This window comes from Sitophilus oryzae, unplaced genomic scaffold (genome assembly GCF_002938485.1).
Source record: "Sitophilus oryzae breed Bouriz unplaced genomic scaffold, Soryzae_2.0 scaffold_1297_pilon_pilon, whole genome shotgun sequence".
Classification (NCBI taxonomy): domain Eukaryota; kingdom Metazoa; phylum Arthropoda; class Insecta; order Coleoptera; family Curculionidae; genus Sitophilus; species Sitophilus oryzae.
In genome coordinates, this window is record NW_022145945.1 from 3,756,848 (window position 1) to 3,778,486 (window position 21,639).

The 21,639-nt window shown below is 36.3% G+C and overlaps 1 protein-coding gene across 2 annotated transcripts in view; it reads right to left on the reverse strand.

Annotated features, from left to right (window-relative positions):
- Positions 1 to 21,639, reverse strand: part of LOC115874590 (activating transcription factor 3) — a 128,986-nt gene that overhangs the window by 9,668 nt on the left and 97,679 nt on the right. For both annotated transcript variants that reach the window (XM_030889788.1, XM_030889787.1), the window contains exons 2-3: positions 17,627 to 18,158; positions 15,738 to 15,947 (exon numbers count right to left, since the gene is read on the reverse strand). In XM_030889788.1, coding sequence (XP_030745648.1) covers positions 15,738 to 15,947; positions 17,627 to 17,860 — 444 coding nt within the window. In that variant the 5' untranslated portion in view covers positions 17,861 to 18,158. The remainder of the gene's footprint in view (positions 1 to 15,737; positions 15,948 to 17,626; positions 18,159 to 21,639) is intronic.

Below are 21,639 nucleotides of genomic sequence, written 5' to 3' on the forward strand. Positions count from 1 at the left end.
GAAGCTACACAGCTGAAAGAACTACCGTTATAAAAGATTGAGATGCAGATTGGCGAAGTCTAAGCATGTAGGAGGACAATATGGATAGTTGGTCGATAAAATAAGTAGTTTTTACAAGAGAAAATGTTCTTTAAAATAAAATCAAAGTATTATTATCTATAATTTAGATAACTATGCAAGAAAAAAGTCAGAAGTGCTTGCTCTATGTAGGAGTTGGCTTGGCATCATAACAAACTTTCTTACTTGGTAATGGACCGGTAAAAGAAATGTTCAAAATGGGTTTGTTTTTAGAGAAAGAGAACATATTCCACCGTTGTCAGTCCTTCCCGCTAAGGTTAGTTGAAGGACCTAATTCTACAAATGACGTCTGTGACCTTGGTCTTTTATCTTATCCACCTTATTTCTTATGATCCTTCTATGTCACCAAGAGTACACCTATTCATATATTTTTGTGCTATCTGAAAATTTGTTTATGTCCTTATAGTTATTCAGCACTATTAACGCGATGGGTTTCTTGTTGCGATGAGTTCCTTGCAACAATTATTAAGCTATCTTGCATACTTTGCACAAAAAGAGGTTCCAAAAAGAACAATGTTCTACTGCAAGGTTTGCTAGTAAAAAATTTTAAGCTTAAAGTATCACATCACAATTCATTTAAACCAAAAACTCGTAATACAAAACTAAAATGACAAAACGAATAACAATGTCAAGAAATAAATAAACAAATGTGGCAACTTGACATTCTTTACAGCAGAGCTACCACCTGGATCCACAGTGGAAGATTTAAATTCCAGTTAGCCAGCCCGGCGCAGAATATATCCATGGTTGGCAACAATGAATTTAAAAATCGCGCCCTCGATTACGTAACTAAAAGTTTAATTGGTATCGCTTATACTTTTAAAATAAGCTACAAAATATCTTAAAGTAAAGTTTTGTCAATGCAGTTCTTTAGACATCCTATACATAACAATATTTCTAAGAAATCTAAAATAGAACCCAGTTGCATAGAGTTTCACAGCATCATAATCGAAAATAACATACTCGCCATATAACTTAACTAACGAAAATCCTTTGAATATATCAATCTCGAAACTAAGATCTACAGCCAAAATACATAAAACAAATTTCAGCATCTCTTAATACGAGGTATCTAATGAGGTACTTAAAGTACGACGACTTTTATGATTTACAGTGGCTTAACACTGGCTAACAAGTCGTTATTAAAATGTTCGGAATATTTGCACACCACATTAATTTTAATTTCGCATGATAAACGTAAGAGACCCCTCGAGCCGCTGAAAAATGAAAAAATAAAAATTGATTCTAAATAAAAAATTTTAAAATTGATAGATTTACTACTAGGCCAGTGAAATAAGATTTATTAGAGGGGTCACTTGGAAAAAAGTGTGTGAAAGGTAACATAAGGCATTTTGAAAGATGTAAAAACAAATTGTAAAAGGTATTTTCAAATTCACCCCCGAAAGGAGTGAAATAAATAAATAAAATTACTTTTTTCGAAATTTCGGAGAAACGGTAAGGTCTGGAAAAAAAGTTCCAATAAAAGTTGTAGAGCGTTCAATTTTACATAAAAATGGTCTCTATACTTTTTTTGCGCAAATAAAAATTAACGGAGATAGGGTGGCTAGAAGCTAGGAGACAACTTTTACTGAAACATTTTTTTCCTAGACAAGTCCTTTACCGTTTCTCCGTAGAAAACCGTAGAAACAAGTCCTTTACCGTTTCTCTGAAATATAGAAAAAATACTTTATTTTTATTTTGCACCCCTTCTAGGGGTGAAGTTAAAAAAATCTTAATTGAAATTTTTAATTTTCCAAACAAACTGAATAAAAACATTAACAATATATTAATTTTTTTCAGGGTACTTCCCAAGCAGCAAGCAGCATTTGGACGTCGCGTCGGGCCAACGTTGTATCAGGCGACCAAACGTCGTTGGATACCTACGTTGGCTAGCAGCCTAATTTACCACAAACTGCAACGTTGTTTAAAATCCTAATTCACAGAAATATAAAACTATAAAAATATGACAAGACAACGTTTATTCGACGTCGCAGAAGCTTTTACTTTGCTGTAGTACTAATTCAACGTCGGCACAACGTTATAAAAACGTTTAAATTTATTTTAATACCTAAAATATGGAGCTAACTATTTTTTGTAACTAATCCAACGTTGTGTTTAGTAAACACATGTGGTCGCAAGTCGTGAAAATGCTACTTGGGTTATATTTTTTTTTAATTTCTACACCCCATCATCCCCTAGCTTCTAACCACCTTTTGACTCGAGGGAGGAGGGTCATGGTCAGGTCCTCACAATAAGAACTGACCTCAAATCCAAGGAGGCAATAGAGAAAGAGGGACATATCCTCTATTATAGATACGGGACAACACCGGTATCAGGTCAAAGGAGAGACCAAGTTAAAGAGGTGGAGAAAATGGAGGCAGGTCCTCCAGCCTCCACCTCACGGATTCCTCAGCCGAAGGCAAGCTCCTCGACTGTGAAGAGCGGCACGAAGAGCCAAACTCCAACCGTGGAAGGGTGTGTACACTCGAAGGAAGAACTGTTGTCAGAGGAGGATGGGAAATACCCTGTCCGCTCTACAACAGGGGTAGGATGGGTTATAGATTGTGTGATGACTCAAGGAAGGGGGGTACAATAGATCTTTAAGGTCGCAGTGATTAACCCCCCCCCCCACCCCTTACTTAACTCATTCTACATTCCACAACCACCTTTTGAAGGTGTAGCCTCCCTCACATACTCTCTTTGTATGTAGTTGGACCCATTGTTGTCTATTGTAGGCTATGCGGGCCCAAGTTATCCCTGCTAATTTCGTAATATCATGATCCCATCTCAGGTTCGGTCTCTTAATTCCTCGTGGGTACCATGCTGTAATTTTTGTGGTCTTCTCGCCAGGTGTCCTGTCCATTGCCTTTTGAGGAATTTGACTGTGTGGATGACATCTATTACCTGCGTATATTACCTGATCTATGACCTGGGTCTTTTGTCTATCCATTCTATTCTTTTACGGTCTCTCTTGGTTATTCCCAGCATATTTCGTTCCATTGAGCGTTGTGCGACCTGCAGTTTCCTTATGATGTCCTTTTTAAGTGTCCAGATTTCACATGCATAGGTTATGACTGGTAGTACACATTGGTCGAATGTATTCTTCTTTGAATTGAGTGGCATTCTACATTTGAATATGAATTGATATCATTGAATTTGATATAATATAAATTAAACTCTCTGAAAAGAGCAACAAATCTGCAAAATGTCAAAAAATTACCTTTTATTTCGTTTTTCATTTTTAGTTTAGAGAGGTGCCCGGTGGCGATGGCGTAGAGGTACAGGCTCTCGTCTACCAATCTCAAGGTGTGGGTTCGAATCCTACACCGGGCATTTCATCAGCCGACTATTTTTATTAAAATAAAAATAGTTTGGGTACCTAGGTCGTAAATAAAAATAGTTTGGGTAACTCAGCCTTAAATGAGTACTTGGGATTCACAATCCTGAGGTAATAAGAGACGATTGAAGTGTAGTGCTAGTAGAGGTGTGTAGTTCGTGAACAAACTAGTTCCAATGAACTATTCCGACCCCGGAAAGGAACTAGTTCCTGGTTTCTCAAAGAACTAGTTCCTCAGGACCTATTCCGGGATCGAGACTGTGACCGATATAGAATAATATGCGACGGCGACGGATCGGCTAGCGCGCGTAGCCCGATGGTAGGCAGGAGTGGGGAGTGCCAGCCGTACGCTATCGGATCCAGACCTAGAGTCTAGAGGAACTAAAGTAAATAGACTACGTACGGACGGATCGGGCCAACGCGATCGATGCTAGGCAGGAGTGGGGAGTGCCAGCTGTTTGCCGTATTTTAGATATTTTATGGGAATGTTTCACTTTAGGTCCCTAAAATTAAGAAATATCTTATAAAACGAAGTAGATATTCTGAATTTTTAGACAAAAACAAAAAGCTTGAAGTGAGGAAAAATGCATTTTTTCGTAAAATGTTTGTAATATTTGCTTTAATTGATTTGTGATATAGTTTTTTAAACTCTGATTTGAGTTTCTTTTTTATATTTTTTATCTGCAATAAAACTTACCTATAAGGGAGATTAAAATATCTTTCGTTGTACATCATAATACGACCACCAGCAAACTCCATAAGACGATGCATGGTGTCATTAAAGACGTGCAACGAAAGTTATTCCAATTTCCCTATATATGTTGTTAACATACACAATTACACGTCTCGTTATATCTCCGTATATTATAAAAATTATACAGATCATACTGTGAATAGTTCTGACTGACAACGAAACGCATTAGCAAGCAAGGGGGATGTCAATGTTAGTCGGGAACTATTGTGAACTAAAGACCTAGTTCAAGGAACTATTCCTCTGGAGGAACTAGAACTAAGGAACTAGTCCCTCCCAAGGAACTAGAATTCCCACCTCTAAGTGCTAGCCACATTACCTTCCTTGTATACCGAACGGCTCTAGCATGGCAAGCTGTACCTTGCTAGTCCCAAGGCGTTAAACGCTATATACGGGAGCTATTATTATTATTATTTTTAGTTTATAGACTACTTTCTAAGTATCATTTCTCAATAAATACACCCACTTACGAGCCATAAAATTTCTTATCATGTAGAACGTAGAACACTAAAGGTTACTACAAACACTACTGCAAGCTTGACAAGCATGCATGAACAATATTTTTGTACAAACATGTATAATTTACCTTTGCCGTCACACGGTACATGCATGCTTGAACAAGCTTCAGTTTATGCCGCGAAAAAGAAGAAGGAAGTCCGCGTAAAAGAAGAAGGAATCCTGAAGGCATTTATCTTTTTAATAACGGCATCAATTAATCTGTACTTATTAAGTAAAATGTTGTACGCTGCATCCTTCTTCACCCTGTCATGATATTCTGGTGATTTAATTCGCCAGTGACACGGCTGAGTTTCGTATGCGCGATTGCTCCTTTTCAGATTGTGACCCAGGTGTACTGTGTACAGGTCATTTACGATCACGGACTGAACTAATTGTTTGTACAAGCTGAATACATGTGGTACACACGTACCGTTTCGCTTGCGCAAGCATGGCTTGTCCAAGCTTGCATGATTCAAATTCAATCAATCATCAAGCGGCTTGCACAATTAAAATGCTTGCTTTCAAGCTTGCAGTAGTGTGTGTAGCCACCTTAAAAGTTCATTACGTTATTGACTTCCCTGTTTTATCTTGCCAAAAAAATACTCAAAAACAATATGATTTTAAGGTGGATATCCTAAACGGAAATGTAAACAAACAGAGCTGTGTGGGTGTGACTTGTGCAACATCGAATAAAATATAAAATGTACGAACAGGATCGCAGAATACGTTACTGTAAATAAGAAAGAGAAAAATGTAGAAAATAAACAAAATTAAGTGGCAACCCGTCCCACTTCATATCATTTATATATTTTTAATTTGCATACAGTGGGTCGTCGATACAACCGCACATACAAGGTCGCACAAAAAAGTATGCCTATCGTATTTTCGACCAGTGAAAACAAATTGTCGAATTTGAAATTGGTGTTAATAAAAATACTATTTTTATCTTAGATTACTCTGAGATTTCTATACCTACATATTCCATTATATTAACAGTTTTAAAACTATAGTTTTATGTCAATTTTGTTTGCCTTTTTTGGCAAATTTGAATTTACGTTTATTGCATTATCTGTCTTTTTTTTATTATATTTTGTTCATTTTATAACTGTATTTATGCATAGTGTATAAATCGGGAAAATTATTGGACACAACTTTAAATTGTGAATTACTGTGATATTATTCTGAACTAGTTGAAGCCTGGCGCATCCGCCACGACAGCGACATCAGGAAAAAAAAAGTTTTTATTTTTTTTTTAATTAAATGAAAAACAAAAAATCCGGCGACGATAGTTTTTAGAAGAGCCAATTAGCTATCTTTTAATAAAAAAATCAACTTTCTAGAGCAAGTCGTTACTTCAGTAGAGACGACACAGATAAACATTAGCATTTTATACAGGGTCGTCCGAACTGTATTCCGGTAACTTCGGCAGCATATTCTGCAGATAAGAATAAGTAAAAAAGTTCGTATAAATGTATGTCATAAAATACTTAGTTTCGAAGATACAGGGTGTAGAAGTTTCATTTTTATTTCGATTTTTTCCAAATAATTTCTGAAGTAACGTCAATATTTGGATGAAAATTGGTGTCTGGGAGTTTTGTAACACGAGAAATTTGATTTTGATGTCAAAATGACTCCTATTTGTAGGGGGCAGCACCTACATGCGTTTTGACTATTTTGAAGAGTAATAACTTTTCGTCCGTACCTGTATAAAACTACTGACTAAAAAAATATACATTTCCATGACTTTTTGCTTAAAAAATGTCTCTTGGTAAAACTCGCTACGAGCAACCGTTCTTAAGATATTTAAAATGGAAATAGTCAATACATGTCATTATTGACAAAAAATAAGCACACGTTGAATAGAGTTATTTGACTGAAATAATAAATTTTTATTTTTTTAAATTAATCATAAATTTTTCTGCGAAAAAATGATGATTAAACAGTTTTTGTTGAACTTTTGGCACAAAAAGATTTCAAATTTAAGATTTCAGTCTAATAACTATTTGGTCAACATGTTTAATTTGTCAATGATGACAGGTATTGATAAATTCAATTTTAAATATCTCGAGAACCACTGCTCGTAGCGATTTTTACCAGGAGACGTTTTATATGTAAAAAAAGTTGTAAATGTATATTTTTTTACTCAGTAGTTTTATACAGGTATGGAGGAAAAGTTATTACTCTTCAAACCAGTTAAAGCATGTGCAGGTGGCGCCCTCTACAAGTAGGAGTCATATTGACATGAAAATCAAATTTCTCATGTCCAAAAACTCCCAGACTCCAATTTTCATCCAAATATTGACGTTACTTCTTAAATTATTTGGAAAATATCGAAATAAAAATGAAACTTCTACACCCTGTATCTCCGAAACTAAGCATTTCAGGACATACATTTATACGAACTTTTTTACTTATTTTAATCTGCAGAATATTCGGACCACCCTGTAGATAATTAGAAAGAATTAGAAGTTTTCATTTCACACACTATACTGGAACAAGTAATTATATCATTATATCATAATTCTCAAAAGTAATAGACCAATATATTTTGAAATTCGTTTAAAGTTAACTAAGAATACAGTTGGAACTGAATGACTGAAACTTTTGGTGTTACAAACAGTTGATGTTACATCAGCAAAATAAAACACTATATTCAATACCATTTAAACTTTTAATTACATAATTGAGGGCGCGATTTTTAAATTCATTGTTGCCAACCATGGACATATTCTGCGCCGGGCTGACTAACTGGAATTCAAATTTCTGGCTGAGGATTCAGGTGGTACTTCGCTGTAAAAAATGTTAAGTTGCCATATTTATTTATTTATTCCCTGACATTGTTATTCGTTTTGACACTTTAGTTTTGTATTACGAGTTTTTAGTTTAAATGGATTTTGTTGTAATATTTTAAGCTTAAAAGTTTTTACTTGCAGACCTTGCAGTCGACCATTGTTCTTTTTAGAAAACTCATCGCAACTTTATTAGAATATTTTGAACGGGAAAGCGGTAGTAATGGCCCTTTATGTCTATTAAGTGCTGTTAAGGAGGTGAGTTTTGTTTATGTAAATAATAACCTCGATAATAACTGTTTATAATTAATTTAAAAAATTTCCTAAAATATTTTGATTAAAAGAAAATATGTAAAAGTAGGAAACGCTGTGCCGGTTAAGCTTAATTAGGTGACTAAAAGTTTATTTGATATGAACTATAATATAGTTCATATCAATATAAAAATATATTATATTATATATAATATATAATTAATATACAGGGTGGCCCATCGAAAACGTTCCGCAAGGCATAACGGCTAGGGTAGTTTTTTTTTTCAAAAAATTCAAAAACACGCCAATTTTGTTTGTGAGGGGGACAACTTTTGCCCCAAAAATGATTGCAAAATCTTCAACCCTCTAAGCGGAGGTGTCATCCCCCAAATGGGAAGAGGGGTCAAGTGGTACCGCAATGAAAAGGGCTTTCTATTCTCTACACTTCCCGGCTTCGTTTTTGAAAATCGGTCGAGTCATTGAGAAATTATGAAGGATTGAAATTTAAAAAGTTTATTTAAACATTTATCAGAGTAAATGATAAGGATAAATTCCTTCGACCAATTTGCTGTTTTTTCGTATTATTTCTAGATGTTTACGCATTTTTTCACTTGCCACAAGGTTGAACGATCAGGTGCGGTAGTTACTAGTTCTCAATATCGTTAAACTTTTTAACAATTATGGTGTACTAAAAAGTGGAAATAATCGAACTTTATTTTAAAAATAATGAATGTCGCAATCGGGTTGCGCAGATACCAATGAACGCCATCCTGACGAACACCTTTATGGCAAAATTGTTCGCGAGTTAGTAGCAAAATTTCGCGAAACTGGTTCCGTTATGAATAAAAAGAGGCGGAAGGAAAATCCTGTAGTAAATGAAGCTATGGAGGTATTCGTATTGGGCCAAGATAGTACGATGAGTACAAGAAAATTAGCCAATAAGACCGGCGTGAATCGTACAACTGTACAAAGGATATTAAAAAAACACATGTTCCACCAGTACAAAATTCAGTTGATACAAGAACTCAACGAAGACGATTTTGATCTATGAGTGAAAGAGTGTAGAATAATAATAATTTCGTATTTAATGTGTGTTTTTCGGATGAGCGTACTGTCTTTTTGGACGGTGTAGTTAATCGGCACAACTGCTGGTACTGGGCTGAGGACAACCCCAGGGTTTTTCACGAGGTGCACACACAAAACCCTCAGAAATTCAACGTGTGGGCTGGTATTTTTGGAAATTCTTTTGTAGATCAGTTTAACGATATTGAGAAGAACTTCAACGCATAAGTCACAGAACAGCTATCTAGCAACTACCGTACCTGACCCTTCAACCTTGTGGCAAGTGAAAAAATGCGTAAACATCTAAAAATAATAAGAAAAGCCTCAAATTGGTCGAATGAATTTATCCTTATCATTTACTCTGATAAATGTTTAAATAAACTTTTCAAATTTCAATCCTTCATATTTTCTCAATGACTCGACCGATTTTTCAAAAATGAGGCGGGGAAATATAGAGAATAGAAAGCTCTTTTCATTGCGGCGCCACTTGACATTTGAAAAAAGTTGGGGGATGACACCCCCGCTTAGAGGGTTGAAGATTTTGCAATCAATTTTGGGGCAAAAGTTGTCCCCCTCACAAACAAAATTGACGTGTTTTTGGATTTTTTGAAAAAAAAATACCCTGGCCGTTATGCCTTGCGGAACGTTTTCGATGGGCTACCGTGTATATTAATATATTATATGAAATATATTATATTTCACCACAATACGCTAAAAACAATTTGCATTGTTTACTACACTATTGGCATTGTTAGCAGATGATTAGCATTAAACTATTTACAAATTGAACGTTTGGATAGGCACTCGGTTGGCCAAACCAAGCCTGGTAAAATCAGCAAAAGCGACACAAATCAAAACGAACGTAACTGTGGAGGTGAGAACCGTTCTGCTTTCCAAGAACCGTTCTGCTTTCCAAGTGGTAACCAACTCAAGGCGGAACTCAAGAACTTGGAAGATTCCATCCGCAACCTGGAATGGAAGACTAAGACACTCGAAGAAGTTTCTGAGGGCTTATGATCAAGAAAAATCACAGATCTTCCTGGGTCTGAGTAAGAACAATCTTCGGATTGTCACGGGGTTTTTAACAGGACACTGTCTCCTCAATGAACACCTCAGTAGATTGAAACTAAGAAGAAACGGCCAATGCAGATTCTGTGGGGAAGATGGGGAAACACCAGTACACCTCATCACTGAGTGCGCCGAGACGACAACCATTCCAAACCAAACCAAACCAAACCATTCGTGCCATGAATTTTGGTACGACTGATATTGGAGATGGAGAACTACCCTCTATAAAACCGTCCCAGATACTGGCTTTTGTCAAAGCCCTGGGACTGTATGATGAGTTATGATTCAAGAAAGGGGGACACAATGGATCTGTAAGGTCGAAGTGATTAACCCCCCTCCCACTCATTCTAAATTCTAAAAAAAAAACTGTGGAGGTGTTTAATCTTTTACCTAGTACTTGCTGTATTTTATTACTAAACTAGCTACTACTATATGAGACTGATGACATTCTTAACATAGATTTTAGACCACTAAATCAAAGGTTATTAAAACTTAATTTGACGTACATTTATCCAAATCAACCACCAGAAATCGATAAACTTATACGGGTTTTATAAGCATATAGGTATCAAAAGAAAAAAAAACCTCTTCATAATAACGATTTTTTAAAGAGAACTCTGAGTAGGCCATTAACCTATTTGATTATTGCAACTGTCTTGGGACACCCTGTATACATCGTAAGCAATCTATAACGCGAAACAGGTTTCCGAAAATTAATTTATTCGTCTTTTATTGCAGTGCCTCCCGTTGGCCAAGGTCCAAAGGAAACGACACGCACACATGTTGGTTGGAAATTCGATATATTTTGGCCGGACCTTGCCAAAAAATGGTCGAGCTGCAGAAAAATCCTGTTAACGCCGATAACCTGTAGATTTTCGGCCAAAATAAACACCAGAGATAGGAGTTGGTGGATTTTGAATGCGAATTTACGAAAAGACTTTTTTTTTTACTGAAGTAAAAAAAATCACAATATGTACATAGTAATGACGTCACCAATCTCTTTCATCTGGTTGGCGAGTGATTGAGAGAGTTCGACAATATATGACTTGACGGTGAACGATGGCTGAACATTATACAGGGTGCTACAAATTCGAGGTACATACATTGGTAACTCGGTAACCGTAATAGATACGAACATGATTATATCGGTGCAAAGTTGTGCTTTGGGATGTTCACCAAGATGCCATCAAAAAAGTTTTAAAAATTTCAAGGATTGCTAAGTTTTTTGGAAAAACAGATATTTTTGAAAATCAATTTTATTTTTTCCTGTCGTTACTTTTTAGAAAATCAAAGAACTAATTGCACATTTTCATGGCCACTTTATTAGGGCAATCTGATAGTATTTTTAGATTTTCAAATCAGCTGATAATTTGTGAGATAGAGAGGACAACTTAATTTTTTTTAAATACAAACCTGCATTTTTTATTTCAGATTTTGAAAGAACTCGCACTCCTGAGTACAATGATATGCCACACTTAATATTTTTTTTTGTTTTGGAAATTTCGACACAATTTATTTAAACTAATTTCAAGTCCGGCCTCTGTTTTTTTTAATATTTAATATATTCATAAGTTTTCAAACTTAACAGTGACGTGGGTTGAATACGAAAAATCAAATGCAATAAAATAATAAAAAATAATATAAATAAAATGTAATATAAACAATCAAATAAAAAATGTCTATACCTATGTGGCGGATTCATCTGAAAAAGAAAAATTATGGATATTTCACCAGTGGCGAAATACCCATAAAGGATTTTTTTTTGGAGAGAAACAAACAAATCATTTCCCCGGAAGATGGATTTGAAATGGGGTGAGGTTCCTGGCTAGATTCCTGGGCCGTCTGATGACGTCAAGTAATTCGAAAGGTCCAAATTTTACAAAAAGTGAAATCAACACATTTCGGCAGTTAAAACACAGATTAGGTATCCTATAAGTATACAGATAAAAATCTTGTCCCTAATTCGTGGTACAAAAATTGTTTTTTATGACGATGTGCAAACGAGTCAAATTTCCTGTGCGCGAAAATAAACTCGCGTAAAATAACAATAAACAGCGTAATAGAGAGATATCGCTAAACCGAATAGCGTGCATGGACGTTAATAAGGCCAGGTGTTATTTCCTTTACGTGAGGTGGCATTAACTCTCTTCATTTATAGTTATCGGAACGGAAAGAATTCTGATCGCGTCGCGTCCGCTATTTAAACTTAACCTAATTTTGAATTTAAAACTTTGAAATTGTTTTGTTTACTAGGTATTTTAAAACTAAAGGGCTAAAGTGCTTATTTCCAGTGCTTTATTGTTCAACGTCTGCTAATGGGTTTAGGGCAACAAGCAACAAATTCTCTTAGAAGGGCTAAGTCGCCATCTGCTGTAAACCTAAGTCTCTTTATAGGTTCTTTAGTATTGGAAAAGGTGGAATCCATATTTTGGGCCATATTTATTTAATTAAAACTAATCCCAGCTACTTAAATATTAAATTACCTAATAAAACTAAAGCAATAATTCAAAACAATTCAAACATAACCTAAAATAAAAGATCTCGGCGGCCGGCTCCGGTTGTCATATACCCACACATGCCCATTTAAGCAATTTTTAAACGTTATCAGAGGTTATTTATAAAGAGCGCTTGGTGTAATTGATCCGCAAATTACGTCAGGCGGTAACGTTATTAGCGGGTGTTGCGTTAAAAATTGACTCGCGCATATCGTAACCATGATAAGGCACGCGTAAATACTGGATGACGCTATTCGGTTTTCCGATATCTCTCTAATAACTGTGCCGGTCAGGCGCTGTGCACAATTTTAGAGGCCTATGTGCGCAAACTAGTCACTTAACTAGTGCCCGATTCCGAAAATTGGAACCACGAAAAACAATAAAGAAAAAACAAAGATTATAATCTGTATAATCTGTGGTTAAAATAAAGAGTACAAAATGCGTTCGAAACATGTTCGAAAGTATAAGAAGAAGATCTATTCAAAAGATATAAATAAAATTGAACGAAAAATAAATTTGTGCAATAGGGAAGGTTAGGTTGTAGACTATGTAAGGGTTATTAGGTTGTTAAATTGCTGATCTGGATATTATTTATTTAAATCTTTCAATTGCCTCAATTTTCCTTATTCAATTTTAATTAGCACTGATCAATATTGTTGCGATGAATATAATCAGATTAAATAATTTAAAAAACTCGGACTTGAATTTTTTTTTAAATAATAATTAAATAGTTTTGTTGCTGGTAACTAAAACAAAAAAAAAGTATAAAGTGTGGCATATCATTGTACTAAGAAGACTGAGTTCTTTCAAAATCTGAAATAAAATATGCAGGTCCGTATTTAAAACAAATTAAGTTGGGCCCAGTATCCACAAATTATTAGCTAATTTGAAAATCTAAAAGTACTGTCAGATAGCCCTAATAAAGTGGTTATGAGAATGTGCAATCAGTTTTTTGAGTTTCTAAAAAGTAACGACAGGGAAAAATAAAATTAGTTATCAACAAATCCGTTTTTTTTTCAAAAAACTCAGCAATCCTTGAAATTTTTAAAACTTTTTTGATGGCATCTTGGTGAACAGCCCAAGGCGCAACTTTGCAACAATTTAACCATCTTCTTATCTATTACGGTTTCCGAGATACCAATGCCCGTACCTCGAATTTGTAGAACCCGTATAGTAAAACTCCTACTATGATATTCATAGAGGTAATATAAAAAAGTAGGTTAATTAGCTATAAAACAACAGTGAAATAAAATTTTAACAACAAAATTAATAGATTTTCTTTAATTTTCTGTTCATGAACTATTTCCTTCATGAAATAAAAAAAACACTAAAGAAATATATGGAAGTTGCCCTACAGAACTCTATACCCAAACATTTTTCGATTATATTAGTAAGTAGTATGGGAGTGGCAGCGAAAAATAGAGCAAATTGTTAAAATAGCTCGTAAAAACTGTTTAAATGCAAAAGCGCCCGCGGTTAGAGCCATAAACATTTCATTTTATCGAGGAAAATAAAATTCTTTGCGAGGATAAGAAATGGATAAGAATCTAAAGGGTCGGTCAGGACATGCAGTTTATTAAAAGATTATTTCCTCGTTGATATACAGGGTGGGCGCCTCTCATACGCCGCAGACGCTCCAAGAAGAACGACAGTTTGTATTGAAATGAAATTTTGTGAGCATTGAGCATATGTAGATTAATTCAGAGCACTTTTTAAAAATATAGAGAGTTCTACAGGGTGCCCCCAAAAAGTTACATATCAAAGTTGTTGTTTTTTGTAACTCAACACCCTATATATTAATTGATTTTCGGATTCTGAGAGAAAAATAAAGGTGAGTTTTATAAGAGAAGTATATGACTAAAATGTAAGGTTTTTGACATATTTAACATTTTCTAAAAATAAAGAGCAATTTTTAAATTGCAATCAAACCTGCCTAAATTGGAATTTACCCGGTATAGCCTATATATGTAGTTAATATATGTAACTATTGTACTTTAAATCAAATTAAAACTTGATCCAAAAAGTTATACAGAGTGAGACAAAATTAACATTAAACATTGGTCACCTTTTAAAGCAAGTTACCCTTTTATTTAAAATGGAACACCCAGTATATCATTCCGATATTCAATGGGAAATTCATGTTTCTTCAAAATACTATTAAGGTTGCATACCCCTCAAACAAAGATTTTCCTAGATATTTTCATTTATATGATTTAGTATCAGTAGATCTTTATTATTTGATAGAATCTAGGTGGCTGTGATATATATCTGACGTTACTTCAACATAGCTGTCTAATTAGTCTAACTTTAACAACTAGTTATCATTTTGTGTCAGTTAAAACAAAAAAAATACTCAGAAATTTGCCGAATATCCAAACTTATCCTAAGAGAATTGATATGATTCTATTAGTTGGTGAATGCAGTGTGCATTCACCAATTAATAGAATACTTAAATGCTCCTGATTTTATCTAGTCTGGGCTTTTTTTATGGGGATATGTTAAAGACAGCGTTTACAAAACTCGACCAACTATTGTCGACAACATGAGAGAAATGATTGTAGCTTCTTTTCGAAGTAGAACTCCACAAATGCCTTTTATAATGAAAAGATCTTTTAAAAAGACAATGATTTTACGCAGTTAACAGGAAAGAAAGCATTTTGAGCATTTGTTTTCATCCAGCTAATTTTTGTCACATATTATAGTTCTAGTTTAATTTTCTAATAATTAAAATATGTTTTCAACGTGTATCTTTTTATTACCTTTGAGTATTTTACTCTACATCGTTTAATTTTTGTTAAATTAACAAAAGGTATATCACAGCCACCCTAGATTTTTTCAAATAAGAAAGATCTACTGACGCAAAATCATAAAAATTAAAATATCTAGGAAAATCTTTGTCTGAGGGGTAGGCAACCTTAATAATATTTTCATGATATATGAATTCTCCTGAACACCGCAATAATATACTGTGTGTTCCATTTAAAATAAAGGATTAACTTGCTTTTAAAAGTGACTAATGTTCCATATTAATGTTGTCTCACCCTGTATAACTTTTCGGGTCAAATTTTAACTTGGTTTAACATACAATGGTTTAACAAAATTCCAAATATCAGGCTATACAAGGTGAACTAAAATTTAGGTAGATATAATTAAAATTTAAAATTTACTCTTCATTTTCACAAAATGTGAAATATGTCAAAATCCTTACATTTTCGGTATATGCTTCTTTAATAAAACTCACCTTTATTTTTTTCTTATAATCCGAAAATCAATTAATATACAGGGTGTTCCGTTACACAACTTTGATGTGTAACTTTTTTGGGGACACCCTGTATAACCCTATATATTTTTATTCTGAGAAAAATGCATTCTTTTGTCTGATAGAAAAAAAGAAAGTCTGTACTTACACCGTTGGGCTCTTGTTTGATCCTGTCCTCCTCAGTCTCGCTCGATTCGTGGCACCTCTTCAGCCGCTTGACCGAATCAAGGTCCAACAGGTCTTCTCCGTCGCCTTGCTGTTTTCGTTTTTGCTCGATGGTTAGTTTGAGTCCGGCCTTGATCAGCTGGGAACAGGTATGCTGGACAGAGGGTGGATTGTTGCCGGTAGGGGATTCCACCTACATAACACCAAGAGATAAAATAGCATATCTTTTAACTAACATGAATAAATTTGGTGATCTTTTTAGTGACGAGCAAATGCCATACCAAGACCAAAGCCTTTATAGTCTTACAAGCCTCTGTAAAGCCGTCTCAGTTAATGGCCTTTGTCAAAGCCCTAAGACTGTATGATGAGTTATAACTCGTTTTCTTGCTTATCCGATAGTCAAGCAGCACTAAAAGCGATCAACTCAGTAACCATCAATTCGAAATTGGTTAAAGAATGCCTAGAGAAGCTGAACAAATTAGGCAGAGAAAATAAAGTCCTATTCTGGGTGCCTGCTCACCAAGGGATAGAAGGCAATGAAAAAGCAAACGATCTAGCTAGAAATGGAGCGAACACTCCACTAAACGGTCTAAGACACTCGAAAAAGTTCCTCAGGACTTACGACCGAGAAAAATCAAAGATTCTCCTTGACTTAAGTAAAAACAATCTTCGGATTGTCACCCGGTTTCTAACAGGACATTGTCTCCTCAACGAACACCTCAGTAGGCTGAAGCTGAGAAACAACGGCGAATGCAGATTCTGTGGGGAAAATGGGGAAACACCAGAACACCTTATCACTGAGTGCGCCGAGACGACGACCATTCGTGCCATGAACTTTGGTACGGCTGATGTCGAAGATGGAGAGCTGACCTCTGTGGAGCCGTCTCAGAACTCCAGAACCGTTCTGCTTTCCAAGCGGAAACCAGCTTGAAGCGGAACTGAAGAATCTGGAGGATTCCATCCGTAACCTGGAATGGAAATCCTGCAACGGTATAAGGCATTCAAAAAAGTCCCTCAGAACTTACGACAGAGAAAAATCAAAGGTTTCCCTTGACTTTAGTAAGAACAATCTTTATTGGATTATGACGGAGATTCTAACCGAACACTGTCTCCTCAACGAACAGCTCAGTAGATTGCAGATAAGAAACAACGGCGAATGCAGATTCTATTGAGTGAGGAAAATGGGGAAACACCAGAACGGCGAATAAGAATTGGCAGGGGCCGAGACCCTGGTTGCAGTAAAGGAATATAAGGACACTTGAGTTGGCGAGTGATTAACTCGAGGGAGGAGGGTTATGGTCAGGTTCTTACAATAGGAATTGACCTCAAATCCAAGGAGACAATAGAGAAGAAGGGATATATCCTCTATTATAGATTCGGTACAACGACGGTATCAGATCTAAGAAGAGAACAAGTTAAAGGAATCCTCCCGCCTTCACCTCACAAGTTGTATCTCAGCCGGAGACAAGCTCAACGAACAAGCTTCCACGGAGGGCCAAATCCCAATCGTGAAAGGGTTTAAACACCTGGAGGAAAAACATCTGTTCTCAGAGACGGATGGGAAATACCCTGTCCCCCTACAACAGGAAAAGCCTCATGTATGATGTATTATAGACTGTATGATGAGTTATAACTCAAGGATCGAGTAGCAGTGATTGACTACATTCTACAAAATGATTTTTCACGAACAATTATAACAAAAGTTTTTCTCCACATTTGAAACCAAATTTAAGGATATATCCTTTTAAATTTAAGGAAAAAATACAAGATCGCCATGCTTGATCTTGCAAATCTGATGCTAGTCTTGGTATTGGTTTGGTCATACAGTAAAAAAGCAAGACTAAGACCGTTTTTATCATTTCTTTTGCTCACCTGACTACTGCTGGAACTATTCGAGTCACTACTACTACCGGCATGTGGCACACTCCTCGTGACACTCTTGGTACCGTCACCATTAAACTGATACGCGTCCATGGGGTTGGTCATGGCGATCAGCGAGTTCAAAATCTCCGGAGTGCGCGGCGTATTACCCGACCCACCCTCTGCCAGCAAGCTGGTGGCAGCAGTCGCCGCGGTTGTGGCTAGATTCACGTTTAAGTTATACATAATTACCAGTATTAATAACTAAAGTTAATATCACTGTTTGAAACCAAAAAGACACCGATTTAGAGTCCTTCGAGAATCACTTTTTCGTTTTCTAAAAACTACGATCACAGAAATAGAGCTCTGAGCTGACGTAAGCTCGCGAGAGAAGCGTATTTAGAGTGCGTTATCACTTGGTTTGGGAGAAAAACTGAGCTTTTGGAAAGCGGTCCCCTTGTGCTAACTGGAAGTTGAAATTTCTCTGGAAGTGATGTGGAGATTGCTGGAGTGCGCTCGGTGGGTAGAACTGGAAGCAGCAGAGCTGAAACAAGAAGAAAAAATGTTATTAGTATTTTTAGTTAGCGTTGTATTACTGTATTTTACGAAATTACGTACGCTATCGGAAGTTGCATACAATTTATCTTAGATAGGAACTATCGAAAACAGGACTATTCACATTGACTATCCTATCCGATAGTCAAGCAGCACTAAACGCCATCAACTCAGTAACCATCAATTCAAAGTTGATCAAAGAATGCCTAGAGAAGCTCAACAAATTAGGCAGAGAAAATAAAGTCCTCTGGGTGCCTGCTCACCAAGGGATAGAAGACAATGAAAAAGCATATAATGATCTAGCTAGAAAAGGAGCGAACACTCCACTAACTGGACCAGAACCGTTCTGTATTCCAAACGGGAAACAACTGAAAACGGAAATGAAGAATCTTGAAGACTCCATCCGTAACTTGGAATGGGTGTCCTCCAACGGTCTAAGACACTCGAAATAGTTTCTCAGAACTTACGACCGAGGAAAATCAAGGGTTTTCCTTGATTTAAGTAAAAACAATCTTCGGATTGTCACGGGGTTTCTAACGGGACACTGTCTCCTCAACGAACACCTCAGTAGGCTGAAGCTGAGAAAATGGGAAAATACCAGAACACCTTATGACGTTATCACTGAGTGCGCCGAGACGACGACCATTCGTGCCAGGAACTTTGGTACGGCTGATGTCGAGGATGGAGAGCTGACCTCTATGGAGCCATCTCAAATACTGGCTTTTGTTAAAGCCCTGAGACTGTATGATGATTTGTAATTCAAGAAAGGGGAACACAAAATAAATCTGTAAGGTCGCGGTGATTAACTCCCCTCCTAAACATTCTACATTCTACTGTATTTTAACGATTCTTAACAATATTTAGGAAGGAGTCAAATACGACATTTATAGTCATACATTAAGATGGAAGTGACATTATGTATCCTACTTGAAATCTTTGCTTGACAAAGTTGCGACGCTTTCTTATTTTTAAATAAATATAATTTTAAGTCTTTAACTTCATACTAATTTAGTTCATTTGCTACTTCAATTATTCGCCTTTGAGTTGGGCATTACAGAGCTATATTTTTTATCATTTTTTAAACTAAATGACGAAAATGCAGTTTAGACTATAGGCGTCATATTATGTTGTTTACGAATTTTATTATATGTGTGTTATTAATTTGCTGATAAGATTTACCCTTCATAGTGGAATTTTTCTAGATAACTTTATTGATATTGTATGAATCAACAAGTAGCAATAGTTTTTGCAAATATTTTATTCAGATATGGAAAGCCTATTATCTAACTAAATATTCTAACTTATCTGACTAAACCAGTAATATACAAGATATTTAGACGAAGATATTTTAACTGAATACAAAACACGCTAAACGCTGCACAACAACGAGAACAAGCAGGGTTTAGAAGCGGCTTCAGCACTATTGATTACATACAGGGTGGCGGCTCTCATACGCCGCGGAAGCTCCAAGGAGAACGACAGTTTATATAGAAATTAAATTTTGGCAGCATATGTAGGTAAACTGAAAGCATTTTATAAAAATATATAGAATTATGGAGGTGTCCCCAAAAAAAGTTACACATCAAAGTTTTGTTTTTTTTCTAATGGAATACCCTATATATTAATTGATTTTCGGATTCTAGGAAAAAAATGAAGGCGAGTTTTATTAAAGAAGCATATACCTAAAATCTAAGGCAACTTTTGACATATTTCACATTTTGTGAAATTGAAGAGTAAATTTTAAAGTTCGATAACAGCTAATAACATCGATAACACCTAAATTTTAGTTGACTTTGTATTTTTTTTTTTAGAATTTAGAATGAGTGGGAGGGGGGTTAATCACTTCGACCTTACAGATCCATTGTGTCCCCTTTCTTGAATCATAACTCATCATACAGTCCCAGGGCTTTGACAAAAGCCAGTATCTGGGACGGTTTTATAGAGGGTAGTTCTCCATCTCCAATATCAGTCGTACCAAAATCCATGGCACGAATGGTTGTCGTCTCGGCGCACTCAGTGATGAGGTGTACTGGTGTTTCACCATCTTCCCCACAGAATCTGCATTCGCCGTTTCTTCTTAGTTTCAATCTACTGAGGTGTTCATTGAGGAGACAGTGTCCTGTTAAAAACCCCGTGACAATCCGAAGATTGTTCTTACTCAGACCCAGGAAGATCTGTGATTTTTCTTGATCATAAGCCCTCAGAAACTTCTTCGAGTGTCTTAGACCATTGCAAGATTTCCATTCCAGGTTGCGGATGGAATCTTCCAAGTTCTTGAGTTCCGCCTTGAGTTGGTTACCACTTGGAAAGCAGAACGGTTCTGGTCCAGTTAGTGGAGTGTTCGCTCCTTTCCTAGCTAGATTATTTGCTTTTTCATTGCCTTCTTTCTTACCTCCCTTGGTGAGCAGGCACCCAGTGTAGGAGGACTTTGTTTTCTTTGCCTAATTTATTCAGCTTCTCTATGTATTTAACTTCCCAGGTATTTAACTTCCTGTGTTGGCAGTATTTCCTTTCCATCTAGTTGGATTCTTTTCAAGTTTTTCAGACTTCGCCTTCTGGTGAATGGCACTATCGCGGTTTTGTCTGAGTTGATACTCAGCCCGACAGTCCTACACCATCTCTCAGTGATACGGAGTCCTCTTTGGATAATATCACACAAGGTGCCTTCATGTTTCCCCCGAGCGATCATGACTATGTCATCTGCATACCCAATGCAGTGTATTCCCGCTAGAGTTAATTCATCTAGTAGTTCATCCACCACCAAGCTCCACAGCAAAGGGGAGGTTACTCCACCTTGTGGAGTTCCTTGCGTTGTTTTAACAGCTACAGTTTTGGTGCCCATCTGAGCCTCTGCTGTTCGTGTTGACAGCATTTCCCAAAACCAGCGAATAATAGTTCTGTTCACCCCTCTTGTTTCTAGAGATCGCCTGACCACCTTATGTGGTATATTGTCAAACGCCCCCGCAATATCCAAGAAGGCACAAATTGCTGTTTCTTTGCTATCCAGACTTGTCTGTATTAGCTCCGTTAATTGGTACAGAGCAGTTTCTGTGGATCTGCCCGTTCTATATGCATGCTGACTATCATGCAGTGGTTTAACCTTTAGATGATTTTCTCCAATATGGTTGTCAACTACTTTCTCCAGCGTTTTTAGTATGAACGATGTGAGACAAATAGGCCTAAATGACTTGGGATTTGTCCAGTCAGTTTTGCCTATTTTGGGTATGAAGATTACTTTTGCTCTTCTCCATGTGGTTGGTATATATCCCATCGCTAGACTGCTTCTTGTAATGCTTAGTAGATGGTGAGTAGCTATTTGCTGACCCTCCTTTAGAAGGGCAGGAAAGATCCCATCCACTCCTGCTGCTTTATAGGGCTGAAAGGTGTCGATCGCCCATTTCAGCTTTTGTTCTGTTATTACTAGCTTGCCACTTCCCAATCTTCCCTGCAAGGATTGTGGGGTTCAGTGG